General features: G+C 39.9%; 1 protein-coding gene across 4 annotated transcripts in view; it reads right to left on the reverse strand.

Moving 5' to 3' along the window:
* LOC112464217 overlaps positions 1-13,288 on the reverse strand; it is a 68,601-nt gene that overhangs the window by 23,156 nt on the left and 32,157 nt on the right. For all 4 annotated transcript variants that reach the window (XM_025031076.1, XM_025031074.1, XM_025031077.1 and 1 more), the window contains one exon: positions 8,246-8,386. In XM_025031076.1, the coding sequence (XP_024886844.1) occupies positions 8,246-8,386 (141 nt within the window). The remainder of the gene's footprint in view (positions 1-8,245; positions 8,387-13,288) is intronic.

Consider the following 13,288-nt stretch of genomic DNA (forward strand, 5'->3'; position numbering starts at 1 on the left):
TGGCGTCATCGGGCAGTTAAACACCTCGCAAGAGCGATTCAGGCCTTGGAAATTCGTGACATCATCCTAATCATCATTCGACGCTATGGCACGCTCACGGTCGGATCGGGCGACACGCTGTTTTCCTCGCCGCTATTTCGGACGACGCACGTCGCGATAATCCGCTCGTCAGTTTCCCGAGGAAAACTTGAGTGTTCAGGACTGAATATCACGCGTGTTAAAAACGCGAAGTATAAAACGAAAATATCGACTTAAAATTTTGACGCTAAGTAGCTTCTAGTATTGAGTTAATATATCATTAATATCGAAAGTTGACGGACTCGAACAGATTTTAATTGAAAGGATGCTAATTAGAGGAATCATCAAGCAGAGACTTATTATATAATACGATATTCCGGTAGAATATGCACGTGTATATTTCGCGCGAGATTCAACCTAACGTCGCTAATTGCGTCTCCGCACTTCGAGGGAACACATTCTCTCGTAATGTCGCGATACTTGAAATTAATAAATGCCAAGCCGCTCGCCGCAAGGTTGCGGAACGATAAGCCCGACACGTCATTCTAAATATACGCATGCATGCACTCGTACGAGACGTTAAAAAGTCCATTTTCTATGAAAATTGTATTCAGCGCGGATCGATAGAGCAGAGTGCGAAGCGCTAGAATTCGTAAACAAGTTGCGATAAACCCGCTCGTGAAAATCCAAGCGAACGAAATTGCTCATCGACTGACGCTAGTTAACTTGAAATTAAATTAAAAAATCTGTCATTAAAATAAATCTCGGGTGTTCTGAAGAACCCTATATATCGCAAGCAAAATTATAATCTATAATAAAGAGGGAAAAACAGGTCAGCCAAAATTAATATGGAATATAAATTAAAAAATTAACAATCAACAGTTAATGGATAATTGTGTATCGGTCATATTAATGATGCAATTAACGCGTATTGATCGCCACTTTGTTTCGCTTCCCGTTTTTCTCTTTTTTTCCGACGCATTTTCTTTTTTACTGCGGACTCCAATCAGATCGCTCCAGTTGCGCGCTTTTACGACGCGACGCATAAAACGTGAACAAATATTTTATCATATCGTGCATCTTCCTGGCGTGACAGGCGATGCTTGAGAGAAATTATTAAGAGCCGTTTTTGCAATAAAGAGAGGGCGAAATAAAAAGAGACATTTGCGATTTCTTTTTACAGAATGATTGAGTAAAATAATTTATAATCCTGTCTGGCTTTCATTTGCGATGAAAGATGTGCCGCGCGACATATTAATACGTCGCTCAAAAGTACAAAGGTTCACAATACTTTCGTTGTTGCAAAGCGACGCACGTTTCGTGACGAGATCGCTCGCGGGTCAATCGTGCGTGATTTCCGCGTGCGAGGACGAGGACGGTCGATATTCCCTTCGAGTGCATACCCGCCATAATTTGCATCTCGATGCATTGTGTGATGACGTATTCGGACGACGCAACAAAGAATATCGTTAACAACACGGAAATCAATAAACCGTAAATATGACGCATTCGTTTGTTTCACCCGTTATTAGGCAACCGATTAGGCACTTTGTGCCTCAATCTCGATGAGTGGATATTAAAGACGAAATTAACGAAAAATTGAAACTGATCATTAGATATTCATCAGAAAAAATAATATAATTCGGGTACTATGTGATAAAAATTTAAATATCCGTAACTCATTTTACAAAGCCATGAGAACGAAAGTAGTACCGAGACTATCGAAATCGAAAAGGCTATCGTTAACATTATTTCATTAGTTGTGTATAACTATTAAAACAGTAATGAAATAGCGGAAAAATTATAATTATATAAATATATAATTTATGTATATAACTATATATAGACTTCGTACAATAAATAACAATAATATTCTTTCGGTTTAGACAAACATTTTTCTAAGATAAAATATATCATAATGTCACTTTCTTGTATCAGTAATGTATATCTCATTAATAAAAGTATTTTACATTACTATTTTCTTGTACTTTCTACCACATTTACCGTAAATGGTTAACGTTACTATGCTTCCTTAGTTCAAGCAACTTATCTATTTTTCTTATCGCAACTTTTCATAATATATAGTTGAGGTATCATTATTTCTCCTCAATCTTTTAGTAGCTGATGCTACTTTTTCTCTCTGGCTATATATAGCACGTTCTGTTATCTCTGTTACAAGTTATTTTCTGAGAAGCTATTAGAGACCGTGACAACAATTTTTTTGATATTTTTACGTATTCGAAATATAAAACTAAATATAAGACTAATGCGAATCTCAAATCGTCGCGTTAAAACTGAATGCGCAGCATTTTAGAGATGACACACGAATGATCATTAGAACTCAACCTAGAGGTTGAGTTTTATCGCAAGACAAACGGTCAGATTTTTTCAAATAAAGGATCGACGCGACGAGTCTATTTTTCTACGGCGACGGACGCGCAGGCATGATGTTTCCGGAGAAACGGCAGGGAATGGCTGCAGTGTGTCAAGATGGTTACTATGGCGACCCGCGCGGGATCTCTGCGTCTCTTTCCGCGTATCTTCTCACCGGTATAGTGCGGTACTGATACCGTCGAAGCGAGAAGAGGACTATCGGATACTTGTAGCGCGCCCATATCGATCTCTCGTTGTATTGTCGACGCGGCAACTATTGTCGATCCTGCGAATGGCGGAATCTTTAATACTAATTTATAATTAAAGAGAATTTATGTGCCAAAAGAAACCGCAGTTATTTCCTTCGCTTCAAATTACAATGTCTAAAACCACTCTTCTTGAACAAATATTTCATTTCGACCCACGAACGACCTGCGAGTTTGTGGGCCACTACCTACTCGCCGCCGGTGCTTTCCACCTTCGTCCACCCCTATGAACAACATCATAGTAGCCTGTCCCTTTCGCAATCTTCCCGCCAGATCGATGGGAGTCCGCTATTAGGGACAGACACGCCGGCGACGCGATTCGATCGACGGTAACGCGACGACCTCTCGCCAGCGCTCGATCGAGAATATACAGGACGATTCGCTCACGAAATCAAATAAGAAATCTGCCCTTAATACACGCCATTCCTTTCATAAACTAGTTACGAGTCGTCCTATTGTAGTTCTTCCAACATTCAATAGACAATGTGACACGGAGAACATTTAAATTGGAATTGCACATCTTAAATTATGAATTCTCCAATATTTTCTACTTATAGCGTTCAATCAATATTCTGCAAGACGTATTTAAATATTAATATCCTCGAACAATAAGAGTAATTTCTAGGACTTCAAACACATGAAATTAAACGAGACGTGATTTCAAATTTGCATTATCTCTAATCGCGGTCTTATTAACGTAGGCGAGTGATGTTGCAAACGTCAACAGCGATTGTCTACGTGTACGTGTGAACTATGTAAACTATCTTTTCACCCGTAAATCCTGTAGACAATGCGTAATTCATATAGCGAACGCTAATAATATCCGAAGAGGAGGAAAGTTCAACGAACCCTTTTTTTATACATTTTTTCTCAAAGCTAAAACAAGCTAAATTTACAATTATTTCCTTGACATTAATCTTCTGCTGTACAGGGCGAAGTAATTATCTTGTCCGATGAACAAGCAATTATCTGTTAATCGATTCGCAAATACAAGTTTGTCCTAAAAAGGTCTCCGTTTGAATTCCATTAAATTTCACGTACAGTTTAATATATGGAATTTCAAAGATAAAGCTCAATTATTACAGGAAACAGCGGTACTAACGATCGATTAAATTACTCCGAATTGATTTCTTATCAGACCATCTTGGGAGGAGGACGCTGAAACGTTCATCGAAAGATTCGTGCCTAAAGGAAGACGCGCGGTTCGAACGCAACGGAACGAAGTTTACACACCGTAGATTCCGTTGTACCCCAAACCTGCTCGGGGAGCGAGCTCCCCCTCACTGGGCGTGTACACGCACCTTTCGGGACATCCCGTGTCCCGCATCAGGCGAACAAAAAGAAGGACAAAAATAAAGGATTGAGCGCGCCGTTTGCGGCGGATCGGAGCGATCGAAGGGCCGAGAGGGTTTCGGCCCTCGGATTGTCTCGATCGCGCGGATCGCAGCCGCAATCGAAGCAGCTCCGGGTCGAAGGGCGCCGGGGAACGCCACCTCGTTATTACCTGGATGTCGCACGCGCGCACTACTAATCCAGAGGCTGGACGATCGATCTCTCTCTCTTTCTCTCTTTCTCGACGCTCCTCCCGAGAAGGGCCAAACCTCGGCGTCGCCGCAGGTAAATTCGACGGACGACGCAACTTCGTGCACGTCGAGAGAGGGTCACGGGTGTACTGAAACACTCGTCTCGCCTGCCTGCCTCTCGCGCTCCTCTCTCGCTTATCCTGACTGAATAATCGGCAGCAGGGAAAGAGGGACGGCCGAGAGGGGTGGGAGAGAAAGCGAGAGCACACAGACACGCGTACACGCACGTCTGCGACGACGAACGTGCGCCAAGGAGGAGACCGGGTGGGACGCGCGAGAGGGTCTTACCCCGGTGAGAGAGGTATAGGAAGAAAAGGAAGCGCGGGCGGCGAACTGCGCTCGCGGCGCCGGATGTGTGCGTGCCACTAACACGAGGAAAACGGTCTCCCGGAGTCGCCGAACGGCGCGGAGCGGCGCGGTGCGGTGCGGAACGCCGGCCACGCAGGCGCCTCTCTCCGTTCCCTTCACGCGACTCCGACTGTGGTACGCGAAACCCCGGGTGGGTGCCGGCATCTGTCGTCATGCCGACGAGATCCTTCGCGTTCGAATCGATCTTGCGAATCGCAGGTGTTTCACCCGACGACACACGCGATACGTAATGTCTCGATCAATCTTTGAAAAAAAAAAAAGAACAAAAATGTGTTCCGACAGGCGCAGAGACGTCTACTCTAAAAGGTGCGGAAGAAGAATTCAGAAAGAACCCATTCCGAATGGAAAAAAAGAAAGAAGATGAAAGAATAATGCTACGGTCCAAGAAAGACACATATATATTTTTTAGGAAAGAAGACCTTTTCTTAATCTGTATATGTTACTCGTATAAAAACAAATGTCCCGACTGACTGGCTGACTCATCAAGGCCCAGCCCAAACTCTTAAACCTAGAAACATGAAATTCGGGGAGTATATTCCTTCCGTGACATAAACACCTACCAAAAAGGGATTTTTAGAAGTTCAACACTAACGAGGTGAAAAGGGGTAAAATGTGTTTTCACGGATTTCTCAATATCTCTTGGGCTCAATGAGATATCGACTTGGTTTTTTATTTAAAGTAGTTATATATACACATACCGTAGCGAAGCACGGGTATCAAGCTAGTGATTGAATAAAAACAAATAGATAAGCCATCCTCGGTTGGTTCATCGTAGCTTAATATTTGTGTAAGTTTTTATACTTATCACTTGTAAGAATCAATTATCGGTCAAAGTTTCACTTGTTATTAAATATAAAAATGTTCTGTCTATCTCTTTAACTGTCCTGATGGTAATCATTAGTAATCGTCACAATTTTTGAAAAATTTATAAGAAATAAATCTAATATAAAATTATGAATAATATAAATAGTTAGATAACAAGTAAAAAGAATACTATTCAACATATACATCACTAAAATTTTACTAGCAAATATGCTTTTTTACGATAATGTAAACTACATATACAATAATTTTTGCGAGCACGCAATAACGGTGGAATTCAAAGGGTTTTATTACCAAACTTGAACCCAACGGATAACGCATATCGGCAAACATTATGCGTGGGGGAGGACTAAGGGCAAAAGCACGTTCGCTGCATTATTCAGCGGCGAGATACTCACCGCGCGAGCTGTACGGTTCGCGTTGCCAACGGGGTCTCTCGGTACGTTTGAATATGAGAATCACGCGCGTGATTACAAAACCCTCGGCACACGTAACTGCGCGCGAATAAAGAAACGCGATGATGTCATCTGCGCGAGAGCGAATCCGTTAAAAAAGCTAGCTACGCCGTTCACGTTCTGACTTTGCACTTTTCGTACTTTGCCGGAAAGTGGTGGACTCGCGATCGCGCTATCGTAATCGACACAACTGGAATCATCAAACGACCGCGGTTTATTATCGAGCCATCTTTCTCAAGATGCCTCATCACCTCGTAATCTTATCGCCACGTAATATCGACACACAACGCGATAACCGTCGGAGCCGCGAAATGCGCGAATTTCGTTGTCAAATTGCCTACCGATAAACGTTTTTTCATGATCGCGCGCGACAGCGTGATGATTAAAATGTCCTACACTGTTAAATATTAAAAGGATAAAATTTAAACCAATACCTCGAGTTAAATAACATTTTGTTATTTTTCACTACCATGTGTGTCGAAATTTATCATTTTAACACAAAACAGTATAATTTTAACTCCATGTTTGTTCAGTTAAATTAACGACATAGTAGGAGCAGAGGCGACTTATAGAAATGGTTAAGAATGACTCAAAATTAGTATAACTTGACTCTACAAATTTAGCAGTGTAAGAGACACGTCTCTGATTCTCGCTACCTAACATCTTTGCAAAAAACATCTGTATTCACAAGTAAGATATATTTCCTTTTTAAATTCAGCGAGCTAAGTTTTACCGAAGTTTGATTTTATATGGTAAATCATTAAGCATTCAAACGTTTAATCTCTCGTTACTTGTGTTGAACACGAGCATTCATGCGTGTCTCATATGCTTGAGCCGTAACGGGAGACATCGCGGATCTCTCTGGAATTTCTCGCGCAAAGAAGGAGCGCCTCAGCATAATGAGACGGTCAAAGTCATCCCCGTGCATGTATTATACGTACAATACTATTACATTCCTGAGAGATAGCGTGTCGCGCATCTTGGAAGTTACCTTCCGCCCACGCATATCTCTACTAATGGCCGGCTACTTATCGCGTTTGATCCGGTTAAACGACGGTGCTCGCGCGCCAGGAATATCTAATAGCATCTCCGTCACTGTACGTCCCCGATCGGAAATGAGATGCCTATACGAGTTACGGTCGCGACATAAATACAATCACAAGGTGCCTTCGAAAGTCTTTACGAAAAATACGAGCAAAACTAGCGCAAAAGAAAAAAACGCGACGTTCGACGAATCTATATAGCAAGAATTTGATTTAGCGAGATCCGCACTCGGATCTAATACGAATTGAGTGAATATGCATCTAGAACTGTTTGAGGCGAATTCTTAAATTCTTAGGATTAGAACTTACGAGATGAAATCGCAGCCAGTTGAGGGAAAAGGCAATCCACGCAAATTTAACGCTACCTTTTGTGAAATATTAACAAATCACGCTCTCCTATCGTCTTAACGAGAAGAAGTAAAATGTGTGATGTTCCTTTTGCGCAGAAAATTTTGGTTAAGCCGAATTCATTGCGAAACGCACATCTTGCGTCAGTCGTCGCAGACCCCTGACTCTCGGTATCGTGTTACATTTAATGATGAACATCTGACGCGTCGGGGGAGCGAAAACGTAGCCCATTGCACGGGAGGTGGATTTTACGCAGCGGCGGCGGAGATTTCGCGCCACGTTTCAACCTGACGAGTCGATTCGATATTTACAGATTCGATTTCCAAGCGATCTGGCATTACTCCTAGATGCATGCGCGCACGTAGAAACGAACGTTATTTCGGTGCCGGGTGCGCCGGTTGACGTCACGCCACGCACGTGTGTGTGGGTGATAGCTTTCAGGATGCGATTTGCCGCGATAATCGGCTTACGCGACCGAAACTCTGAGGTGCTAATTTACGAGTTGTTGCCAAAGTTACTATTGCTCTCGGAAAAACAAGCTAATGTGTGCGTCATTCAATGTACGTATTCACGTGGCGTGGTATCTCGATCTCTCGTCTATTTACCGTCTATTACGATCTATCAGAGTTAAGTATCAAAAGTTAAGTTCGTCGCATGACTAAACTTGTAATATGGCACAATATGTGCTTCTTATGTTAAAAATATATATTTTGTTTAAAAAAAATTGTGAACGTACGTAGTACAAATGTTTGACACGCGTTTCCTCCTAAGGAAAATTAAGCGAAATTGGAATTTCCGATGTTCATAAAGTTAAATACGCTCGTTGTTAATTTTCCGGATTTAGTAATTCGAACGACGCATCAATTAAAAGCAAGATAAGAATATCTTTGATGTTAAAATACAGACGAGATTAAAATAGATGGACGAAAATCCATCGAGAGATAATGATCTGCGAGATTACGACTTACTCAGTATCAGGCACAGGTATCATAGGAGGAGGTAGACGGCCGTTGTGGTCCAGAAAGTGATTGATCTCAGGTTCCTCTTGCACTGGGGTCTCGTACACGAGGGTTTCCACCATCGATCCTTTGCTCGAGCCGAAGGATACCCTAAACAATAATCATTCTTGATGAAACGACAAATACGTAGATAACTAAACAAGTCTATCGATAAATTTATAATTAAATCATTATGGAATTGTATAGAATGAGATTAGACAAGAATAATCTTATCCATATTTTGAGTAAATGTCGTTATAGCTAAACGATTTCTTCATTCATCTGGACATTTTATAATCGGCACACGATCGAAACGGGATCAGATAACGTCTAACAGTGCACGTCTAGTAATGCACGAAAAATACTCGTCGTAAGTAAACCTCAGTTTTCCATCGCGTGACCGCAACCGACGACCGCAAAAGCGATATCAAAATCCAAATCTCGCGATCGCCATCGGCGCGGCGGCGTCGGATTACGATCGCGCGCGTGATCGAGATCGACGCGCATATAAATAAGTGTGCCGTACACAGTTATTTATTGCTCTCCCCGGAAGCGGCTCCGCCGAAAAAGAACCAGAAGAAATTCCCGACGGATTTGTCCGGCAGGTAGTCACCATCCACGAGAGTTGCATTTCGTATATTTATATAAGAAAGAATTTCGAATAACTTTACACATAAATTACTTAACTAATTTTATCAAATTTATAAATCAAGATAACAAAGAATATAATAGATATAAACTTTGGAAATAAATAAATAGTTATAAATAAATTCAATTTATTTGTTTGTAAAATAACGTGAGAGAAATATTGATATTCAAATAATTTTTCCATCTCAAAAAGCTATAAAGCTATTCGCAAAAGTATCCCCTGAAATAGATCGTCAAACTTTGGGGAAGCGTATCCTACTCGCTTTGAGATTTGAAAAAAGAGGCAGTTGTAGATCCGCAAACACATACTTCTTCATAAATCATAAATATTCTTAGGCCGGTATTCATAGTCAGACCTTATATTTAAGACCGTCTTAACCCTATTCACTCCAACGTTTTTTTCGCCCCAATAATCCTCCAACCATGCACTTTCGAGTCTCACGTGTTTTTTATAATGTTAATAGCTTTGAAAAATTCCCCAAAAATTATTATAATATCTTTGTACCTTCGACTAAAAATCAATGTAAAGAACATTTAAAAATCATTTATTTAAATATTTTTTTACAACAATTATATGTTGACAAACACACGTTACGACTCGTTTTACTTAAAAAATCATAACTCACAAACAAATTGACGAAACTTAATGAACCAAAACGCAAATTAAAGCTAAAAGTAGTGCAAATGAGAAAAAAAATATGAGATAATTATTAATTAAATAGGAATACTTAATTTCGTCGCCGCAAATTTGGTAATTTTTAAATGGTACAGAACGACTTTAAGGACTTAAAGAATGCTAGAAAAAGAATTTCTGAATAAAAAAAGGCGAATTTGAAGTGTGACAGATATTTTTTATGTAAAAAAATTAATTTTTTTTATATAATCGTAGCTCCTCCCCACCTCTTCCACCTGCCTCTAAGCCATAATAGACCTCTGTGGAATGTTAAATTTCTTTTTTAACAATAAAAATATTTTAAATACGGTTAAATTATACACAAAAATACATTTTTATCGAAAAAAATGCTCATTTACCTTTCACACAACACTGACGTAATCCTCCAACCATGCACTTTCATGTCCCACCGAGATTTTGATTGTTCCCCGTTTCGAGAGTAAATGAGCTAGGACTTTGAAATTTTTACCTGAGGTTCCCTGCCACAATAACTTTTTTCCGGCGTGGAGGGGATTCTCCCACGATCATTTGTTTTCCGGAACAAACGACTGTTAGAAATTCGTGGGACACGAAAGGCATGGTTGGAGCGAATAGGGTTAAGTACAATCTTAAGATGTTATGGACCAATCACAGAGCCGTATTAGCATCTTAAGACATTACTTAAGACGGTCTTGAAATAAGATCCGACTATGAATACCGGCCTTATTGTTAGTGCAGAGAAGAAGTTTTGCAAAACTTGTCGAATTTTGATCTTAATATTAACACCAATTTCTTAAATCAGAAGTGACTTCTTCCTACATTCTTTCGGAACGTTGTATATGCTTCAGGAAAAATTATGTCGCGAAATGCGAATGCATTTAGAATATTCGCGTAACATTAAATCGTGCCAATATTTTCGCGGGAGGATACAGAATAGAATCGAGGATTCGCCACTAATAAGACAGAAAACGGCATTAGCGGATCACTGACGCAAACCGGTTTTCGCGCAGCGTCGCCATAAAGATGAACCAGGCTAGCAAGGACGAACGAGTATTTGAAACGAATATACGAACGAGCGTGACGAATTCTTCTTTGCCATGCCGAGAAAAGCCGGATTTTATCGATATACATTTAGACTCGCATTTGTACTCGTCGAAGCAAATTCGTTCGTTCGTGATCGTTCGTGCTCTTCGCTCAATCCGAATCCGGTTTTAACGCGCTCGTGCGCGCAGCTTATTACTCATCGCTGCAACAGAGTTAATCCCGCAGCCGGATAAATCTTCCGACGCGGTTCGCCGCGCACGCCGAGGAATCAATTAAGTCACCATGTCGAGGGATCGATAAGTCGTGCCGACCGATTTATCCGGGAGATTGCTTTCTTTCTCTGCTGACCGGACGTGATATCGCGGCATTAAGCCTGCTCTCTTCGATTATACTCTCTAGACATTCCTTCTCTCTCTCTCTCTTTCCCTCTTTTTTCCTGTTTCTCTTCCGTAATTATATATAGACATCATTTTACACAACGGTTTTATACGCGGCGGAGAATGTTAACAAGTACAGTCGATTAAAACTTGATAGAACTGTTACGAGCTGCTACGAGCTGTTACAAGCTACAACATGGGACGCCGGTTCTAGTCTGTGCTAAAATGGACTGCAGTAAGGTGCTGCCACGAGTGGCTGTGTCTCCCAACCAGAATATGTCAAAGTCATATGGGTGCCGAAACGACAGAGCCTACAGTAGGTCTGCGTGTTTATCTGTACTTAGAATTAATCGATATATGCCACAAACAAGTGTACAACAAACGTAATGTTAGATTGTTTGGATATAATACGCGAAGTAGATAACGAGAGAGATAAAATTTCACATTGTCTTCATTCATAAAAGCTTTTAGCACCAAGTGTTTTATCAAATTAAAAACACGAAAGCCACATATTGTTTTAAAGGTTTCTCGACCTAATATCTGAAAAGATATTACGTAAGAATATAGTTTTCATGGTTAACAAAATGACAGCTTATTATTTTACAAAGATAACGTTCTCTCGTTTCGCACTTTTACTTTATTTCACTTCATAATCTTTTTACGTTTTAGTAACATTAAATTACTTGATCAAGGAAAAAAATTACGGTGGATAATAAAAATTATCTAATTAAACATAAATTTCATTCGTGATTAAATTTAAACTCATTCGAACGAACACCATGCGGAGTTAGATATTATTATAAGTGTATTATCGCAATCTTTTTGAGAAAGAGAAGATCCTATGACACCTGGTTTAGATTGCGGGTTTGGGGTGGGTCGGGGTCGAGGTCGCCCGGTTGGCAGCCTCCCATCGATCAGGTTCCGATTTAACCTCCGAATTCGCTTTGATCCATGAAGGCCGTAAGAACGGAAGTATCGTCCCTTCTTTCGTAAAGACAACATCTCTTATATTTGCCGCTTTATTTTCTTAAGCATCGATCTACTTCTAACGTCCTAAGGCAATATTTCTCAACCTTTGTTTCACAGTATACGTATTTATATGTACAGCGATATTCTATTTAATGCTAAACTCGAACATCCTCTTTGAGAGATCCAACGTTGCATTTAAGATTCTATAAATAATTAAAATAATAAAATAATACATTTGAAATTAATTTGAAGATTAAAACTCGATTTCATAGAGAAAAGCACGCATTTCGGATTAATTAAAGTTTTTTCAAGGATAGCACGACTCGTAATTAATTCAGAACTTCGTAAACAAACGGAACCGTAACGATACCATAAGACACATCATAAGTATAAAAAAAATTTTTTTACTTGTTTATTTTTGCTCGATCGCAGAAGAATTGCTGCATCGGACTGTGATAATTTTACTCTCGGCTTGTGAAGTATCGAACGCAGCGAGCCGCGGCGGTAGTCGATTAGCGAGGGGTATAGTCTGGGCTCGGTTGGAATCGATTATGGAATCCCACGGTTCTTGTTTGCAATAGAAAACGCATTCATTTCAATCTCTTCGTGCTTTGACATAACTGCATTATATTAAGTATTATTATTTAATGTTTTCACGGATTATAGCTACGCATATGGATTCTAATATTAAAATATTTAATCTCTATGATATATACAGCATGCTCGTTAAAATGTGAGAATTGACAATGTGTTTCTTAGCAAATTGTCAGTATTTTTTTTTACGAAACAATGGTTTTTATCTCTCACGACGTTTTTCTTTCTAATATCAATTATCTCAATAATTAAGCTCCAAATTAAAATAAAATCGCATGTTACTGACAAGAATGGGAAAATTAGACATTAAAAAACGTCAAATCGGAAATAAATGTTACGAATGTCCTCTAAGAATAATAAAAAATACGATCATTTGAAAGAATTAGGCAAGAAGAATTTAGATGCACGTGCAAATGCATCTATCTGCTGATACATTTGCAAAAATAGACGCTAAATACGCAACAGTATTTTCTAAGTACGCAACAGCGTTTTGGCAACGGATCAGGTCATACAGTTCCTTTCTAGAGTGATTCAAGTCTAGCGCGCGCGCTGCCAGCATTATTACGAAGTCAACCTAAATAAACGCTCTTCCTCGAAAACGCATCAACCGTTGTTGGTATTTATCTGCGTGTTAACGTATTCCATATAACGCAATTAAGAAAATGCTTGAAAAGTATTGAATAAAATTGATCTCATTGTTACAAAATAGAACACAATTTCTTAATTTTC

The sequence above is a fragment of the Temnothorax curvispinosus genome, unplaced genomic scaffold (assembly GCF_003070985.1).
Source record: "Temnothorax curvispinosus isolate PA1 unplaced genomic scaffold, ASM307098v1 QBEX01014009.1, whole genome shotgun sequence".
NCBI classification, from domain to species: domain Eukaryota; kingdom Metazoa; phylum Arthropoda; class Insecta; order Hymenoptera; family Formicidae; genus Temnothorax; species Temnothorax curvispinosus.